The sequence below is a fragment of the Monopterus albus genome, unplaced genomic scaffold, assembly GCF_001952655.1.
Source record: "Monopterus albus unplaced genomic scaffold, M_albus_1.0 scaffold94.1, whole genome shotgun sequence".
Classification (NCBI taxonomy): Eukaryota; Metazoa; Chordata; class Actinopteri; order Synbranchiformes; family Synbranchidae; genus Monopterus; species Monopterus albus.
Genome location: NW_018127974.1, coordinates 2,844,456 through 2,864,864, shown reverse-complemented (window position 1 = coordinate 2,864,864; position 20,409 = coordinate 2,844,456). Strand labels below are relative to the sequence as shown.

Sequence of the window (20,409 nt, the reverse complement as noted above, 5' to 3'; positions counted from 1 at the left end):
CAGTAAAAGCTGGGAATTATTAAAACATAGATACTGTATATAACTCGATATAACTCTGGTGGAGTATGGACCCGAAGGTGGAATGGTTATATCACACTTAACATGTGACTGACTGTCCCAAACTGTGACATTTAGTGACTACCAGTCAAGATCAGCCAAAACTAGATGTTTGTTTTGTTTCTATCTAGAAGTGTAAAATTTGTACAATTTTTGGCATAGTTTGTTCTGTACCATACATTATAATCATAAATTAACTGTGTGTGTATTGTCTATATTATAGAATTGCCCAGGAACCACCAGATACCTCCAAGCACTATTAGTATTTCTACTACAGAGCAGAATCTTGTTAGAGAAGAAACAGCAGAGAACAGATGCAGCAGATGATAATGGTTGTGAGAAACTTTAAAGTCACTGTCAGTCATCCACTCAATTTATGGTGGTCAACAGCTCCCTCTGTAGCAGCACCATGGAAGTGCACCTCATCCTTAGTCATGTTTATAAGCAGCTTTGTGTTTTATTTATTTTTTTACCTGAAGAAAAAAGAAAGTATTTTGGTATATGCTGTGAATGTACGTCATAATGACGCACATTATTACAGGTTTCTTTTATACCCCATGAAGAAGAAACACAAGACATGACTCCTCCAGTGTCTGCATGAAGGAAACAGATATTCTGAATGTGTCCTTGACAGGGCAGAGTCCTGAAATTATGATTACTCATCTGCAGAGATCTCCACATAACTAATGTTTGATGAAGAGAGCTTTTTGTTTTTGGATGTGTTTGGCATGGCCTTGTGTGTATAGTGTGTTTACCTTGGCTGACAGGTGTCAGTCCTGGACTCTGTGGTCCCAGGCCGGGGCTGGTAGTGTGGTTGCTTTGGTTACTGTGGGCATGGCCGCTGTCATGCGAGTCACTTCCTGTCCGTTGGGGAAGAGGGGGTGGGTTCTCAGGGGGGATGAGTGGGGGTGGGGCAGGTAGGGGAATGTCAGGGGCACTCTTTGTCCGTTCTCTCTCTCTGCCCCCTTCCTTGTCTCGGTCGCCTCCTCTCTCCCTGCTGCTCTCTTTTCGAGGTTTAATCAGTTTGGCTAAAGCTTTTGCTCCAGACCACTGACTCCTCCTGACAACACACAACATTTATATTTGTTGTACCATGTATCAAACATCAATATCTGTTATATTATAGCCAGTTACATTCAGATTCAGAACAACTTGTACACCACAAAACTTTGTTGAAGCTCATAAATCAGCAGAAAAAAAACAGTAGAAAAAGCAAATAAATAAACAATTATTCCACTTGTTATGCTTTAATCTCAATATTTTTAGCCCTGTGTATGAGTACAATCTATGATCATGTTTTAAAAAAACAGGCAACAGCATGCATAATACATTAGTGTCTGTTGGGTTGTTTGTTGTAGGCTGCAAAGCTCAGTACAGTAACATTACAGTGTGTTTCTCAGGTGTTTGCTGCCTGTTTCAGGCATGGATCAAATCTGACACTAGGTTCCTGCACCTTGTGCAATACTGAAAGTATTCTGACTCTGACTTTTCATATCATACAGAAACTTCTGTGTTCAGCTCAGCTCAACCAAACTACCATATGTTTGGTTAGAAATGGCTTCATTTCTGTGATGTGACTGCTCACGTGTCATCAAGCAATTTCTTCCCTACTATCATCCAGCTGCAACTCTAGAAATAAGGTGCTGTTAATGAAGAAAGTATTACTTTTTGGGTGTGGGGTCATAGAACTTGTATTGGTCCATGATCTTCTCCTCTAGTTTCTCTTTTTGCCGACGGAGAGCATTCAGTTTATCACTAAACAGAGTGACAGGCAGAGAAAGAGAGGGCAGAAAAAGATTCAAATTTACATTACTCTTCTATCTTTTGGAACCATTCTTTCTTTAACAGTTTTAGTGTATATACAGTACTGTAAATACTCCTTTTCTGACAGCATTTATAAAATATTATTCAATACATAGCTTCACAGGTACAGTTGTTGTATGGTGTTACAATTACAAGTGTAGTCTGTGCTGCAGGTGTTGGGTTGTGTGTACTTACATGTAGAGTTTCTGTTCCTGATGATAGAGTTCTTTGCTCTCCATGCTCCTCTCTAGCAGTGTATGGTTCTGCTTACTCAAGAGGTCGATCTGACTCAAGAGGTGGTGGTTCTCCTCTTCCAGGTTCCCTTTCAGTCGACTCAACAGCTTAACATACACATGCATGTACACAGGAGGCAGATTAATTAAGTAACAGGAAGAAAGCTGAATATGTTTAAGTCTAACACTGCTATGCTACAAGAAACTTTTTCTCCCTGCTGCCCTGTGCTAAAATGAAAGACCCAGTTTACCTCACAGTGGTTATCGAGTTTGGTCATGGTTAGATCCAGGCCTTGGTGTTGCTCCACTAGTGAATCGTATCGTGCCATCCATCGACTCGCTTCCAGCTGAGCAGAGCTTAATGAGCTTTTGAGCTCATTCATGCGCTGTTGGAACCCCTCACTTTTCTCTGACTGTTGTGACTGGATCTGTGTCAGGCTAAAGAAGGAACAGAAGAAGTCAGAAAGAAGGGAAAAACCAAGTACAAGAAAGGTCAAGGGATCAACTCACAATTTTGAAATCAGTAGCCAACTGTGCTCCCAGGTTCTTTCTCTAACCTTAACCACATTATACCTACACTGTACCTGAACCAAACCATTTTACAGCTTATACTGTATCTAAGGAAAACAACTTCCAAGCTGATTTGAAAACCTGACCCTGGACTAATATTTACCAAGTGCTTTAAACATAACAAACACTAAAGGCAGGAATAAAATCAAAACTCAAAAATATGTAAAAACACATGTTGGAAAGTGTGTTGGATATAAAAACATGAAGTGTGTAAAATATAAAAAAAGATGTCACACAAAAACATTAAAATTATTCTAAGGATATCAATAAAAATTAGTTAAAAGAAGTGATCTAAAAGAAGATCGTGTTTAAGTAATTCTGAGTGCCTCAGGCAGGTCATTCTACAACTTAGCCGTCTTTTCAAACCTGTAGTTCGTTTGCACAAGTTCCAATCAGTGTAAACTTGATTCATTTTCCCCTTGGTTTGGTTTCTTTTCACACAGAGAAAATTCCCAGAGAACCAAAATGCATCACTTATAAATCATATGAAAAACATTCCCTTCGCTCACTGGTTAAAGGAGTCTGGGGTGGGAACGAGAAAGTAAACACAGGAAGATCAAGATTCTCTACGGGGGAATAGTAATATGAAACAAATTTGCTCTGGAACATGAAAAAACAGCATAATCTGCATTTGCTCATAACTATGGAAAATATTTGGGCAATAAACCAAATAAAACTATGCCAACAAAATGCCAAATGGACTTAAAGAAATTGCTGTATTAAGACTTGCCCAAAAAACCGCACCAAGGGGGAAAACAAACCAGAGCTCAATTCAACCACACTAAACAAGGCAGGTATGAAAACACCCTAAGTTTCTCATGTTTAGCCTTAAACCTAACTGTGTGTGTATGTGAACACACAGTACCTGTCCACTTCTGTTTTTAGCTGTAGATTCTCTTGCTGTAGCAGCCGATTCTTTTGGATCTCCTGGTTTAGGTCATCCTTCTCTTTCTGACCACGCCCCTCCTGCTCCTCCCATTTCTCTTTCTGCTGCATCAAAATACAATACCTGCAGGCAGACACACAGACAGCCACGCACAGCAGAGGTCTTATTCCATCTTGAGCACGCCATGCTATCATGTTTGGGTGCACTACATGAAATTTACATAAACCTTTGACGTCATGACACTAAGTATGACCCCTCCTTTTCTTCACACATGGTGGCCATAAAAATATGTACGGCTACAAATATGAAAAAGGAGAAAAGTGCATCAATATTATGTTGCTTCTTTCTCTTCGACTTGATCTAATGCACGAGTCAGGTTGGCAGTGTGATTACACTGGTTAAATGGCAGTTACTGAGGCCCTGCCAACGTGGACCAAGTCTGCAATCAAATCCACCTTGTTCGGTGACAGAAATATTTGTTTCTGAACAGTTTCTGAAACCTTTACAAATCTAATGGGAAAGGTTCATTCTCTCTATAAAGTCTTACTTCTATACTAGTTCCACACTGTTTGGCATTGTAACAATTCTGAACAGAAGAACAAGAGGAAAAGAGACCCTGAAATCTACTTTGTCTATAATACAACTAGTAAATAGAACTATGGTAACAGCTAATGGACAGGTCCAATTTATGACCACAACATCAGTTTATAGCTAGTCAACACCAGCTTATATCTATGTTAAAACAATACCACTCAAATTAGGTAAATACTGCTAAGCTTATTATCACTTCTAGTCATCCTCACTCACTCACAAACTTACTTGCTTTGAAGTGTCCTGTGTTCACTCTCTAGCGCTCTCTGTTTGCCTTTCAGGGCAGCATGCTGACTGATCAGCTGCTCATACTCCTGGGCTTGCCTCTCATGAACGCTCAGCAGGCGTTCGTGGTCGCTGAGCACACTTTCTCGACCTCGCCATGCTTCCTCACGCTGTCGCTGCCATGTCTCTACCTCCGCCTCCAAAGCGGTGACTTGGCCCTGCAGCACAGCATTCTGTGCCATGAGAGACGCACTCTGAGAGGAGAGTGTGGAGTTCTCCACCTAGAGAACCATAAGAAATGAACAATTAAAAATAACTGCCACAATTAGCAAAAAACTGAATTTTTGTGTGATTTGTCAGAATGATAAACAACATACTTGTATTTTTGCTGTCTGTGTATGTAAAGCTGAATTCTGTTCCTGCAGGTTGGTGGTGTGTCGCTGCAGCACCACCATCTGGTTGTTAAGGGAAGTGTTCTGCTTCTCCAGCTGTTTGAGCTGCTCCTTCAATAGACTGCTTTCTGTCTGCAGAGAGGCATTCTGCAGAAAATAACAGTCCACATTTAGGAGGAAAACATTTGAGTAATAAATAAAAGCACGTGTCATTTTTGTGATTTTTCTTTTAATATCTGAAATATAAAATTGTAGGAGGAACAAAAACTTCTGTAGGAAAAAAATATTACATACACACACACACACACACACACACACACACACACACACACACACACACACACACACAGACAAAATACTATTACATATAGAACACTTTTAAACAGCCCCTAAGGGATCAACAGAGTTATTTGAATTGAACTGAATTGAAACTATACCAAACCTAATAACAGAAATGTGAGACTAGGTTTATGTTCATGGATTCAGATGTACTACTTACATTTTTTTCTACATCAATAAGATGATCTTTGATTCGTAGCAGCTCAGCAGTGGCTGACCCATAACCCTGCTCGCGGTCTGAGCGCCGTTGGGAATTGGGGTTTTCTTCCTTCTCCTGTTGCTCACGCAGGGCAGACCCTCTCTGACGAACCTAGGGAGAAGAACCCAAAAAACTTGATTTATAATAACATACTGATATTAACAATTCATAACACAATTTTATTGTTTGAGAATAAGCCAACATACGTATATTAGTCAATTACACAGTGTCTACTGTCTGCAAGCAAAGAAAAGATTAGATCATGCTGCTGAGTTGCTGAGCTATTCTGGGCAAGTTCACTACATTCAGCTTAGGTGTTTGGTGAAGCATTCAAATTGAACTTCATTTGTAATAAAGATAATCAGGATAATCACTTTTATTTGGCCAAGTATTTTACACACAGAAGGAATTTGTTTCCAGAACAGAACCGAGGCAGCCATCTGCAGCGCCAACTCAACCGATGGCTCTAACCATCGGGGGCAACGGGGGGTTCAGTGTCTTGCCCAAGGACACTTCGACACAAAGACTGCAGGCACCAAGATTCGAACCACCTCTGTCCTCCGGTTGGGAGACGACTGCTCTACCCACTGAACCACAGGTGCCCCCTTGTCATTACCATGTCATTACTTCTCACTGCACTGTATTAGCTTCTGCATGTAACAGTAAGGCTGTTTATTTCCATATATTCGAATACAGAAAACAGGGTGGGAAAAGAGTGTTTCCAGGTACAATGTAAGGATATCTAAGGGCATGTGTATCCTTACCGTGGCTAGCTCAGCACGCAGCATAGTGTTGAGTCTGTTGCTCTCCTCTAGTCTATTTTCCAGAGTAGAGATTTTCTCTTCCTTCATCTTCATCGTTTGTTGAACAGTTTCCTCCAGCTGAGACTCCAGCAACCTGTACTTGCTAACATACATGCACAAAATACACCAGTAAACCAATGAATGAACCCACCCATTCTTAAATTTACTGAGGAAAGATTCATTACTACACAGAGAATAATTTCAATCCAATCAGTTGTCCTAGAATGGGATTAAAATATTGCAGTGAGAAAGTCACCTGTCCTCCAGCGTGTGTGCTTGCTGCAGTAGTTTTTCTCTGTTCAGTCCAATCTTCTCCAGTTCTTCACTAAGTCTCTCTAACTCAATATTTTTCTGCTGAACACTCAGCTTCTCTGACACCAACTCCTGCACATAAAGATGTGTGATCCCCAATGAAACTACATAAACATCTACATTCCCATACAAATGACAAAATGCACTTCAGGATTTGAACAATGTACACGATGGTTTAGTCAGAATGTTGGGCTGATATTAGTCTTGTATTAAAAGCTGGATATAAACCAGTCAGTGTTATCTACCTAATAACATTTATAGTACCTCATGTACTATACATAGTTATAATGTATATTTATTGTAGTTATTCAGTACTATACAATTCAACTCTGAGATTGTGCTTTTGATAATACATCAGCTTCTTATGTAAATGCAATTTGCCCAGTTTTGATGGGACTGCATAAATTTAAATTTCCATTTTTTATTCATTCAATTCATTTACATTAATCCATGTTGGCTCTGCTGAAGAAGATCATGTGATCCAGGACAGCTATTCAACAGATCTTGTGTTTTGTTACAGACTACACTGTAGTTGATTGGGAAAACCTTAATCTATTTAAGTGTAATTTCAGCTCTTCTGTCCTAACAAAAATAAAATTTGATGAGTAAAACTTCTGACAAAATATACAGATATAAAATTAATATGTTCATAGCCATTTACTCCACAAACAGCCTCTGGCACATGTTAAAAATAAAGAATAACTGTAAGCTTTTCCTCCCACCTCTCTGAGAGTGGCCAGAGTTCTCTTGTCAATAGTCGCCTGTTTCTGCAGCTCCTTGTTCTCCCTCTCCATCTCTTTGGCTTTGACTGCGACCTCTTTCAGCCTGTCCACTTCCTTACTCAGAGCCATGCCTTCCTTCTTCACTGCAGCCAATTGCCTGCTTTTCTCCTCCAGTTCTGTCTCTTTCTCCTCCAGCAAACTTCTGATTCTCCAGCTGTCCTTCTCCAGGTGCTTCCTGCCCTTCTCCGATTGCTCCAGGTCCAGTTGGAGCTTCATTCTCTCCTTGTCTCCTTCTTCCCTCCTTCTCCGTTCCTCCTTCAGTTCCTCTACTTCCCTTTTCAGTGCTTCCTCTCTGCTGTGTGTCTCCCTCCTCTCTCTCTCCAGCTCTTCCCTCTCCTCTTTACTCCTCTCTATTTCCTCTTCTAAGTGATGCTTCTCCTGGTTCAGACCCACCACATTCAATTCCAGCCTTTCTGTCCTCTTCTTCTCTGTTTGTGCCTCCTCTCTGACTTCTTCCAGCCTCCTCTGCAGCTCCTGTGTTTCTCTCTGCGCCGCCTTATGCTCCTCCTGCAGGGTGGCCAGGCAGGCAGATGAGGAGCGGAGGTTTTCCAGTGAGCAATGGAGGTCCAGGTTCTCCTTTGACAGCTGGCTGTTCTCCACCTCATACCTCCCCAGCCGCTGCAGCTCTTGCTGGGCCTCCTCTGCCTCCCGTTTCAGCCTGTGCACCTCCTGCTCCAGGGAAGACACCTGCTTCTCTAGAGCTTCTGATTGCTCGCTGCATGCACGCAAAGACACCACCTGTAGACAAAACAGGGACAACTACATCTTATAGACTAATTTTTATATCAATCATAATAGAACATAAATACATGCAGTATTTTATTAATATTGTTACTTCTCTGTTCAGAGTGTCCCTGCTCCGTTCCAGCCTTGCTGCCTCTCTCTCTGCCTCCTCACAGCGATCCGCCCTCTCTCTCAGCCTCTTTGCCTCCTCGCTAGCTACTTTGAGTTGAGTTTCCAGGCTGGCCAGTCGGGAGCTTGTGTCAGTGATATTCTGGTGTAGCAAATGGTTCTCTGCTTCCACTTCACGGACCCTCGCTTCACTGTTAGACTGAGCGCGCTCCTGAAGGGATGCCACCGCATCAGACAGGTGTTGCTTCTCGCTCTCCAACTCCGAAATCTGATTGGATAGGACAAGCAGAACAAAGGAACGAGGTGTCAACAAAAATTTATTCTTATTAACAATATTAACATTTTACTTGAGAGAGTGTGTGTGTGTGTTAATTACCTGTCGATCCTTCTCTGCCCTCAGAGCATGCATTTGTCTCTCCAGATTTTGTTTTTCTTTTAATAATTCCTCTCCCAGAGACTCCATGTCCTGATTGGTCAGTCTCTCCTGGTCCAATAAGCCCTGAAGACGCTCCAACTAACAATCAATCAATAAATAAAATTACAATATACTGTAACTCTATAACACCTAATAGAAAATTATACCAGTTCCTCTCTTTAACAATTAAAACATATTTGTAGGGTTATTTAGGTTGCCTGTAAATCTTTGAAGTATTTTTGAATACTTTCTCCTCCCTGTACAAAGGGCTCGAATGTATCCAGGCCCCCCACCTTCTTGCTGAGACTCTGGTTCTCCCTGTCCAGCTCCTGTGAGTGGAGCTGCTGTTCCTGCAGGAGATGGTTTTCCTCCTTCAGTTTCTCTATAGAGGCCTGCAGCTCCCGGGCCTCCTTCTCCAGCTTCAACACTCGACTGGAAACACACTCATTTAGCTCATGGACCAATGATTTATGAGCTGTAACAGAGAAAAATGATTTGGTTAGGTCGAAATATAACCTTTCTGGACACAGGAAAACAACAGGATATAACAAAGTATAACAAAAAAGTGGGCCTCTTACTGTCTGTGCTAGTGTTGTCATTGTTCTTGGCCAGCTGTTCCAGCTCCCAGCCTAGATGTGCTGACTCATTCATACTCTGTTTCTGTCCAATCTCCAGCAGCATGTTCTCCTCCACCAACTCCTCCAGCCTCCGACGTTCATTGTCCCTCTCCTGCACAACAGACACAAATAACGTCAAAGAATTCTTAAACCCAGTGCCAAATGCAACAACAGATTTGATATAATTTATAACATTTGTCACCTCAAAGAAAATGTCAAAAAAGATGTTCAAGCATCTCCTTTTGTGTTTTGTTTTTGAAGAAAAAGTTGACAGTCTGTTTGAGAATAAGTTTTAATATTGCACAACAAAGACATCAGTGTATGATTCTAACAGACAGATGCAGTATAATACCATTTCCAGGTCGTGTATCTTTGCTCGTAGTAACAGGTTGTCTTTCTCCAGCATGTGCAATTTATCACAGCGGCCCCTGGAGGCCAAAAGCTGCTCTTCCAACAACACCTTTGTTTCCATCAGAGTCAGGTTGTCTTCACGAAGCTCCTGAATGACCACACACACACACACACACACACACACACACACGTACGTTGATTGGCCTGTCAGTACCAGATGTCAAGTCTGGCTTCATATTGTGGATAAGTTTCCATTGTCAGCTGAAATCTTTATACATTTCAAAACCAAACCAAATGTAAAAAATAAAAAAAATAAAAATCAAACACTGATGTGGATCAACACTCCAAAAACCAACAAAACCAGGTACAAGGTCAGAAAACAAGTCAAATGTGTCTTGGCTATGTTGCAGAAGGAACATCTTTGCCCAAAATTCCATCCCAAAAAGTCAAAACACTGTATATGAATAGTTCTGTAAAGTGACACTAAACATATCCAGTAATAGGTTATATAGTGGTTTCTTATAATAGCCACAATACAGAAGCTCAGCTGAGTCATAATATGATGGTTAAGTGTATACTAGTGTGTAATATGAAGCTGTTGTTGTACCTCCACTCTGGTCTTGTAGAAGTGAACATAAGTATGTTTTACACACACACACACACACACACACACACACACACACACACACACACACACACACAAGCAATTTGTTTCCTGAACATAACCGAGGCAGCCATCTGTGGCACCAACTCACAACGATGGTTCTAACCATCAGAGGCAGCTTGGGGTTCAGTGTCTTACCCAAGGACACTTCGACGTGTGGACTGCAGGCACCGTTATTCGAACCTCTAACCCTCCGTTTGGGAGACAACATCTCTACCCACTAAACCTCAGTCACCAACTTTTATTGATCTCATTGAGGTTAAGTTTCTATTCCACAGCTGTTTTATGAAGGCAAATTTAAATTTCAAATCAGTATCAAAAAATAGTTAGGATTACAAGTGCCACTAATCAACATCAATCCCTGCCTAGAAGCCATTTCCCCCCCACCATCATTTATCCTCTAGTCACAGAAATTGGACACTACCGGTTGTAAACACATCCTGACCTCTTGTTTCAGCCTCTGTAACTCCTGATCCAGACGCTCCACTTCATGCTTTGAATCCATCAGATGCTCTGTCTTCTCCTCCCTGCAAAGGTACACATGCACACACATAAACACTAACAGAGCAGCTACAATTAAAAGTTTTACAATCATTCATTATGCTGTATAATCAGCACCCTGGCAATAGCCAGACAGGCTGAGAGTTATTTAAGAGTTTAACAGAAATGAAATGGGGGAAACATACAACAGACTAGTCATACCATAAGCCTTAGTTTGATTTGGTAAAAGAATCTAGATTCTGCTAAATGGCTTGCAGTTGCTGTGTGTAGAGTGGAAGTTAATAATTCATCTCAGCTTGCTTGTGTGATTCCTCTGTAGATCCATCAGAACTAGCATAATAACTTCCAGCTGCTGTCCTTAAAGCACCGATACCCACAGAAAGTTTTTGAATCACTCTGATGAGTAACAGTGCTTGGTGAGCTGCTGCTTCAGTCATAATGGAAGAAGATCTGTTTGCCATGAAACATCATTTTTAGGACCAATTAGTATGACAAAGATTATATCATATGGATCTGTGAACAATGTGATAGATGTGTACAGGTTAGTGGACCAACTTCCAGGTTTTGACTTTGCTTTGACTTTATTTGATTAAAAGACTTACAGTTCTTGTCTATATCTGCGGAGCTTGGCCTTGGTATCAGCGAGCTCCACTGAGAGATGCTGTTTCTCTTCTTTATTCAGCCCAGACAGAGTCACAGTCGATCCTCCGTTATTCACTCCCACACCTCCAGAACTCTGCCCGCATTCCAGGCTGTTCAGGTCCAGGTTCCTGCATGCTTCCTGGGGCTGCTGACTGGAGAGGTAATCCCTCTCCTGGGTCAGATCCACAATCACCTGGAAGGCAGAATTGTTTTTACTATATTACTATTTGATTCTTGTTCATTTACAAACCCTATGAAACACCATTCAATTATTGGGACATTACAAATCTGCATTATTTTCACAAAAATCTAACACATTAACCAAATTAACAGCATTATAGCCATCATGTAAGAAAACAAGCAATGACAGTTCTTTAATTCTTATCAGTATTGATAAAATGCCAGTATCAGTGTGGCAGTGGTGTATGTGTTTGTGTTTCAGAACCTCGGTGGCTTTGTCTCTCTGGTCAATCAGTTGTTGTAGCGACGCAGCCATGTTACGCGACAGAGGTTCCAGCTCTTCGTGTGCAAGCTCTGCTCCTTCGTCCAGCCAGGAGAGGTCAAGAACATTCATCTGGTTATGAGTGACCTACAACAAACATACATACACGCAGCAGAAGTTAGGCTGTATGTAGCAGTTTAGTAAATTCCTTTTACCATAAAGTAGGAAGTTTCTTGTTTCCACTTAAATTTTTTGTTCCAAATATTTCCCATACTGTAAATGTTTAGCCAAAGTGCCTTCAAATTCAGATAAAATATTTCTGTGCAGTGTTTAACAAGATCAGACAGCATATTCCCTGAAGTGTTGTTTCTGTGACATGCCACTGGGCGGTTTCAATTTTAACACTACTTGCAAAGAAGATAAACCTTGACCGTTATCATTAACACGCTATACAGGATGCACAGGAACAACTAGCTAATCCAACAGCTTCTACTCCACCGGACACTACAAGGTGAATGACACTTTTCCCAAAATGTACTAAAGCATCATCAACCAAGACATTGAGTTAACCAGTGAACAGGAAAAAGATGGGAAGTTGCCACAGTCTACAGGAAACCTGCTTACACAGACCAACATCTCATCTTCACTAACATAAAAGGTCAATGATGAGGCACCTTTTGCACAGAGGACAACAATTTTATGACTGCCTGCAACTTAGGGTTTTTTCCTTTACTATTTAATCTGGATTAATTTTTCAGCCTACAAATGTCCATCAAACTGTAAAAAGTGACACAATTTCCAAAAGCCCAAACTGATATATTCAAACTGCTCGTTTTGTTCAATCATCAGGCCAAATGTCACTCAAGTCTTTGTGTCAGTGGGAGTATCTTCCTCTTCACTGATATTGTGATAATAATTTTAAAAAATGTCCTGGTTCTGTCCTCTTGGATGTTTTTTAGCCATTTTTAAGTCCCCTTGGGTTTGTTGGTTTTTAAAGTTAAGTTATAATATTCTCTGGCTACCACTTGTCAAATGTGAAGACTTGCTGCTTTTAAAAAAAAATTATTTTATAATAACTGTGTGACGACATCATAATATTGAAATGATGTTCAACACTTATCACTGGTGTAGTCTAATCAGCATTGTGCACTACTGACCTCCTGGATGTGGGAGACAATGGCAGCCTGCGTCTCAATGTCCAGCAGCTTGATTTTCTCTATCATCTCCTCCTTATGCTCACACTGAGCATGTGCACAGACACACATTATATATGCAAACAGACACACACACACACACACAAAAGATCATTTAAAAGGTGGAACTTTTTATGCAAGACAAGGACTCCAGGTTGTTAATGTTTCTGTATGTTGCCATTACTTGTTTCATGTAGACTGCACTTTTGCAAATGGTTATTGCAAAGAGATATTTTGTACATCAGCAACATTTTAATGTGGCTTTATTAGCCCCTCCTTCCCTCTCTCCCTGTTTTCATTCATCGCTCACTCATTTCCCTTCTCTTTCATGGAACCAGCAGAACCAGTACAGGTAGGGAAGGAGAGAAAAGGAGGGAAGACAAAAAGAAAGCGAGGGAAATTAGAAAGTAGGGAGTGAGGAAGGGACAAAAACAATAGCCATGGGCAAAGCAAACCAAGGGAAGGATAAGATAAAGAAAGCCATTTGTTGGGTGCAGAGCCAAGGGACAGGGAAAATGAGAGACAACAAAGAGCTGAATGAACAACCATACAAGCAGAGGAACCACCTGCGCCCTCACCTCCCACATGACTCGCCTCTTCGCCTTAATTATAGGTAACCCAATTAACTCTTAACTCACCTTTCTGGCTAACTCAGGACAGAATTCAAAATATGCCGATTTATGCTCCTAAACTTGCTGTCAATTTAATTACCTTATACAACTTTAACCAACTCTGACATTGCCCTCAAGCAAGGCTCTTAAATCAGTGTTCAAATAGACAATATTTTCATCCTAGTGCTTCACGCGATTGTTACTTTAGTAAACCATTAATGTGACTCCATATGTTTCTGAATCCAGTCCCACCCAGCATGTTATCAGCAGCCACTCAGTGGCTCTGTTCAGACATGCAAAACTAAACAGACACCAACGCACTTCCTGGGCGAGACTGGCTGGCACAGTAAGCTGCTGTGTGTGTGTGTTACCTGGACGGCACAGCCTAGTAGCAGCAACAAAAGTCTTTTCATTTCTTCCATGCTCTTGGCTGGAGGAACAGAGACATACTGTGTATCACAAACATTTAAATTCAACACTTTTTAGAAAAGAAAAGTGAAACTAAAAAGTCACCACAAGATAACAGGCTAATAAAAGTCACACACGTGTTTGAACACTATTTGAAGAAATGATCTAAAGGGCGCTGGCGACTAAGACAGCAGCACTGTGCACTACTCCATTTACCACAATGACTTTCTCAAAGCATACCGTACTTAGTGTTTTTATATATTCATAGGCATTCATACTTGCAAAAACATTGGTGTAGTTGAAGTATTATGTTTTCAAAGTAGATGTCTTTTGAACATTAGCTTACTTTTTTATTGATTTATTTAAAAAGGACATGAACTTTGCTGGCTGTAACCAGAGTTAAACCAAAGGACTAACTGAAAATACAGATCTTAATAACTATTCTTTATGCCTACAAAGTCTTTAATGATAGTGGTTATCCAGATGTTTATTGCAACTAGGCCACCACATACAAAAGCTCATTACAATAAACTTTCAGATGATTCAGAGTAGCTCTTTTACTCAGAGTATATTGTTCTGTCACTGCCAACAGCTTATCATACATTTCATTTTCACCTTTATATAGACCATATTAAGGTAAAAAATATCTGCTATACTGTATAGTCATGAATTTTCTTTTAATCAGCGGCTATCATCTAACTTAGTCACCTATTAAAGTTCCAGATGAAAATTGGTAAAGGATATAAGCACCTAATCCTGTACCTAATATGCACTGTAATGTCAGCAGCCAATAGAAACATCCTTTCTGCTCTTGTAGCAATAATTCATATTCTCCAAGAGTCCAGTGTTTATAACTGATGTCATTTATCTAAATCTGTGCAGACCCTGAAACCTGCTATCATTGGGATGGCAGTAACCAAAAGTGCAGTTAGTGATTAATCTTGTGTATATAATACAACTCTTTTAAAACACATATTAGAATGTAGCTGGACTTGATTAACAATAGGGTATGCAGAATGTGTGTTACCTGATAGTGGATCCTTGGCGATACAGAGGATGTTAGGAAGGGGCATGACTATCAACTGCTGTAAGTTCTCCTGTTCAGATGCAGATGGAGGGAGGGAGGATCAGGGGTGGATGGGCAAAGAGAAAGTGAACAAATAAATTGTCTTACAGTGAGGATGAGATTTGTGCATGACTATCACTATCAAACTCCTATCAAGCAGCACCCAAAGAAACATTTTTGAAAAATAAAAAAAACAAAACAAATATATTTAAGGTTCGACTGACTTTTTTTTTTTTTAAGGTCACAATGGGTGCGACTGTGAAATGAACAGGCTATGCACAAACAAAGGCTTACAGACCTAACAACTTTTTACTTGAATCTCTTCTGATGGATCAGGCTCCTGGTGTCACTGTGAACTGTCCTTTATAGCACAACAGGTATAATATAAAAAATAAATAAACCATAAATAAAAACACTGCTGATTTCTTGCTAATGAGCCTACATATGAAGACTATTTTTGTCCCACACATTTCTGCTGTCAGCCAGCCTGGTGAAGACAGTGCTGTCCTCCTCCTGACAGACAGCTGTTTTGCTGAGAGACGCTGCATGGAAGTCAGAGTCAGTGTGGATCGAAGAGATCAAACTGTTAAAGTTGTGCACATGCGCTGCTCATATCTAGTGAAGTCCCAGTTTGAAGTTTGAACCCACCATCAAGTCCTTCTTTAAGTAGTAGGCTACAAGTAACTTTAGCCCAAGAATGAGCTTTGACTGGCCAGGTGAGTGAGAGAGCTGAGCTGCGCAAGAAGTCCAACACATACATGGCCAAACAGCAGAAATAGGCTAGCATTAAATCACAAACAAGGTACACAAAATACTTTCTCATTTCATTATCAATGTACGCTATGCACATTGGATGGTACTTTAAGGTTATTTAAAATAACTTGTGAAAAGCACCGTTTCTTTTGCATTATGTTATAAAACAGGGGTGGTGCCAACAAGTGAGAGACTTGGTACCACCAGTGCCACCAGTATGAAATGTTAGTCTGGAGCCCTGGATATTGCAGTATTCCTTTAGCATGCTGGTCAATTTATATGCTTAAAAACCTGTGACACATTAAAAACAACCAATACTGTACAATAAGTCATGCCAATGCATATGCTTGGCTCTATATATTTAAAATACTTAAATATAACTTTCTCTGAGATTTGTAAATTCTAAAATTGTTTCAAGTGTCATATGACATATGGAAAATACACTGTAAAATCATCAGCAGTGTAAAAATGAGCAGAGAGGAAGGCAGAAATATGAGCAATGTTGCTCATATTCACTGGGAGTTGATCCTCTACCAGAGGCTTGTTTACTGTGGTTTACTGTAGCGGCATAAAACAATGAGTGTTGAAGCAGAGCTGACAGTGTCTGCACGGCTTTGGTCAAAACACATTCTGAAGAAATGAATCAAAGTCCAGCCACCAGCTGACCCAGAGTTGTTTGGGTGTGTGCATGTGTGTAAAGGCAGGCAGCCAACAGGAAACACACTCCAGTCGAGAGAGAGGCAGAGACAGAGAGAGACAGAAAGAGAATGGGAGAAAGAGAGTGTGTGTCTGTGTGTGTGACAGGAAAGAAACAGCCCACTAGGAGGGAATGCTTTCCAATCCAGAATATCCTCTCACATCTCCCAAATACACCCAATCACCCAGACAGGTCAAAAATATTTGAGACAAAAAAAAACAAACAAATTTTCTTACTCACTCTAATGACTCAAATTTAATCACAAAAACCAGTTTATCAGAAGATCAAAGGTGCAGTGTCTTTATCAAAACATGTAACGTGTCTGCCAGAGCCAAGTGTTTTGAGCTGTGGAAACATGACAGGAGAACAAGATCCCATATGAAGTTATAGAAATGACACATGGTAGGGGAAGCATGATGATGACCTCTAGCTGAGCAGATGGAAAAACTACCAATGGGAGGGAGAGAGAGAGAGAGTGTGTGTGAGAGTGTGTGTGTGTGTGTTCACCTTGAGTCTTTTGGGAGGAGGGAAGTAACTGTCAGCAGGGAAGAGCTAGCTGGAATAATACACTCAAAGGCACACCGGCACACAGTCTCACAACAGGGAAGGATATAAAATGTGAGGTGGTGCTGTTTCCGTTGCAATTACGCAGAGGAAAACCCCATTCACATTTCTTAAATTTTTTTATATGACATATGTTTTTGCCTATATTTGACCACTGTCACAATTTAATGAGATACGGGGCTCTGGTCTAGAGTCTAAAGAAAATAAAAGCACTATCAGCTTACACCACATATACAGCTGAGCTGCTGAGACAGTCTTGAGGTACTGAGTATAAAGGCAGAGCAGCACCTGTAGATCCTGTTACTGGCCTATACACCAGAAGGTAATAAGAAACCCAGCAAGTCCCTCTCTTTTACACACACACAGTATGAATAAAACATGTGAGCTGGCTACCAGATGTCTTTGGCTCAGGGCAAAGCTGAAGCACACATCAGTCTCCAAGCTTTGCCACAAACTATTTGTTTGTTTGCTCAAAAAACATGAAAGACAAAGTCAAGGACACAGATTGACACTAAATATACTCTGAGACAGCAAGTGAGATTACATTTTGCATTTTGGTTTTCTAGTCCATCACTATGATTGACTCATACTGTGGGTTTGTTGAAGATATTTGCTTAATCAGAAGACAAAACTGAATGTAATATTACGCTGGTGATACCAGAGGAAAGGCCACTTTAAGGCATGTGAGACTGAGCTAGTCAGGTGCAGCTCTACACTTTCAGACTTGGATCAACATTTATTTTGATTACGCTACACTAAACAACACTGTTAGGTGTAAACCTCTTAAAGTCAGGATTTAAAGTTAACCCAGGCAGAACGTTCGTGTGCCTCTGACAGCTATGTCAACAGAGACACACCTGCAGTATGAACACAGATGTTGACATATCATCAGTTATGCGGCCACACGCTTGCTGCTTGCTAGATGCACTTAATAGTGGTAAAGAGCACTTGTAAGATGGAGAATGCTTCTTCCCAGGGGATGCTCTTTGGCTGCTACAACATGATGTCACCCTCAGCTCCATAACTACTGCTGCTCTGCCCCATGTGTGGTGTGTGACAGCAGTGACCACAGTCAGAAACACTGGGAAGCACACAGGTAGTCTTTCTAAAATCGGTTTTAAGAAACCTTTTAGTCACACATCAGTGACGGGTCAGTGTTATTGCAAAATCCCGCAAATACCTCAAACCAAAATAAAATCATTACAACTTCAAACTCACGCAATAAGTGTATACTTCGACTCAAGGACAAACTGTGAGGCAAACCATGGTTTAGCTTATGTGCTGTATCACATATGGGGAGTGAAGATAAAGTATGTTGGCCTACTAGTTTGTGTAGATATATGCTGGTGATAACAATACCCCCACCAATTACTGTGATTATCATCACTGCCACAGGGAACTGTGAACACAGCACAGGTTCGCTGTTTATTAACGGTTTTATTTTAGCTGAGATCTATAGATAGTGTATTTTCCTGCAGCAACATCACCAGCAGAATCGAACACTTAAAACTGACAAGGGATCAATACAGCCTGCTACACCGACCCATTTAGACAAACACATGGCACACAAGGCCTACATCTATGGCTCACTAACACACTGGGCTTACATTTGTAATCCAAGATCAATAAATTGGTGGCAGCTTTCAGCAGATCTGACTTAAGCTAAACCACTGGATTCTGTGTCTCGCGTTCTCACCACTTGGGCGGCTTTAAAATCAGAATATGTGAAGAATCAGTAAAGACTTCAGTTACATAAATTACTGAAGATAATAACACAATCATAAAACAAACAAAAAAAAACAAAACACTCAAAGCACATACTTCCATCAAGGCCACACAATCCAATAAGCTTGCTAAACATAAAAAATCATTTAAAGTTTTAAACCTGAAATTAGGCCCAGTTCAACAACAGCTTGATGAAAAATAATGCAGCTTTTTCTGAGAATATTATGGCTTTATACAATGATGAAATGGGCAAAATTACAATTAAGGCAACTCTTGTCAAATCAGCCATGCCTGCAAGACATTCACGGCCACACAGAGGAAAAGGCATGAAAAAATAAGTTTACAGTTTGGGAGTTATGAGCAAAAATTGGCCTGTATAAACAATACCTGCAAGCAAGAGAGATAGAGAGGCACCACAGACTACTTCATCCAAAATGATCATGTATCAACATCCCTGTACATTAAACAAAAACTAAACATTTTCGCCTTCATAAAGGACGGCTGATTGAAGGACCATTATATTAGACTGCATTCATTTTAGCTACAGGTAGGTGTACCTAATAAACTGACAAATCACTGTACACACACAGACAATGCTTTAAGTTAGGTAACACTTCTCTATAGTAACCACACAGTCAAATGTCAACACTTCAGTACACACACACACACACACACCTTGGCATGGTGGATTTTACTATTGTGTGCATGTATGTGTGTGAATGTGTGTATGTGGACCCTGGTCAAACTCACTGAGAAAGTTTTATTGCCCCAACTAACTGCCAGCCATTGCCAGGGAAGGCTGCTGGGGTGTGTGTGTGTGTGTGTTTGAATTTAATACCATGGCAGAGAGGACATTTTGGCTGGGCCTCCCTCCCTGATACACCTTCACTGGGGTGTTTGATTGTTAAGACTTGGAATAGGGTTAGGGGCTAAGGAATGCATTATGATGACTGTCTTCACAACGATAGCTGTATGATACACAATAGTTGTGTACAAAGCAAGAGTATATGGAGCTCAAAACAACCCATGTGGGCTTAGGGCTTTGTTCAGCAGTTCCTATGGTAACCAAGGAGGGCTAAAGTGAGAGGGATAAGGGCTGAGAAAAGAGAGAGAAGACGGAGAGTTCTGCTTCTGTTACTACACAATTAATAGAATCACAAAATCTGTCACATGCAGCATATCACTGACCGTGTGACCTCTAGACACTGTTCATTCTCATCCAGTGCAAACTGCCATTTTAACATGTTTTACACACAGTGGTGTAGCTGAAGAAGAATACTGTATATATGCATCCTCTTTTACTTCAAGATCAAGATCCAAGATTTTTATTGTCAATTCACTATATGTGCAGGACACAGAAAATCTAAATACTCTCTCACCTAGTATTGAATGCCATACCACACAGGAAACTAAAATAGAATAAAAGTAGAGTAAAAATAGACTAAGACAAACTTTACTTCTTAGTCAGAATGGTGGTCCCTAGGCCACAATTAACTGAAATCCCCTGCTCTAGAATGTGTTCAATGTTGAAAAAGTGCTCATCAAAGTATTATTTAAATGTAATAATATAACTTTTCAATAAGATAAATCCAGTGTGAACAGAATCACAAATCCACAAAAAACAAACAAAAACAACAACAACAACAACAACAACAACAACTAGAAACACCTCATTACAGATGTATGCCTCTGCCAACCAGTCAAATTCACAGGAAC

The 20,409-nt window shown here is 40.5% G+C and overlaps 1 protein-coding gene across 1 annotated transcript in view; it reads right to left on the bottom strand.

The window, feature by feature from the left end:
• The window catches only part of ccdc88c (coiled-coil domain containing 88C), a 55,754-nt gene that overhangs the window by 21,122 nt on the left and 14,223 nt on the right, over nt 1-20,409 (bottom strand). The window contains exons 4-26 of the mRNA XM_020608581.1: nt 14,916-14,985; nt 13,852-13,910; nt 12,834-12,917; nt 11,680-11,823; nt 11,195-11,427; nt 10,537-10,618; nt 10,035-10,067; nt 9,429-9,575; nt 9,038-9,188; nt 8,753-8,934; nt 8,421-8,558; nt 8,028-8,312; nt 7,133-7,930; nt 6,355-6,482; nt 6,060-6,201; nt 5,257-5,406; nt 4,743-4,904; nt 4,369-4,646; nt 3,529-3,672; nt 2,345-2,531; nt 2,056-2,201; nt 1,723-1,812; nt 813-1,117 (exon numbers count right to left, since the gene is read on the bottom strand). Of these exons, the coding sequence (XP_020464237.1) occupies nt 813-1,117; nt 1,723-1,812; nt 2,056-2,201; nt 2,345-2,531; nt 3,529-3,672; nt 4,369-4,646; nt 4,743-4,904; nt 5,257-5,406; nt 6,060-6,201; nt 6,355-6,482; nt 7,133-7,930; nt 8,028-8,312; nt 8,421-8,558; nt 8,753-8,934; nt 9,038-9,188; nt 9,429-9,575; nt 10,035-10,067; nt 10,537-10,618; nt 11,195-11,427; nt 11,680-11,823; nt 12,834-12,917; nt 13,852-13,910; nt 14,916-14,985 (4,138 nt within the window). The remainder of the gene's footprint in view (nt 1-812; nt 1,118-1,722; nt 1,813-2,055; nt 2,202-2,344; nt 2,532-3,528; nt 3,673-4,368; nt 4,647-4,742; nt 4,905-5,256; nt 5,407-6,059; nt 6,202-6,354; nt 6,483-7,132; nt 7,931-8,027; nt 8,313-8,420; nt 8,559-8,752; nt 8,935-9,037; nt 9,189-9,428; nt 9,576-10,034; nt 10,068-10,536; nt 10,619-11,194; nt 11,428-11,679; nt 11,824-12,833; nt 12,918-13,851; nt 13,911-14,915; nt 14,986-20,409) is intronic.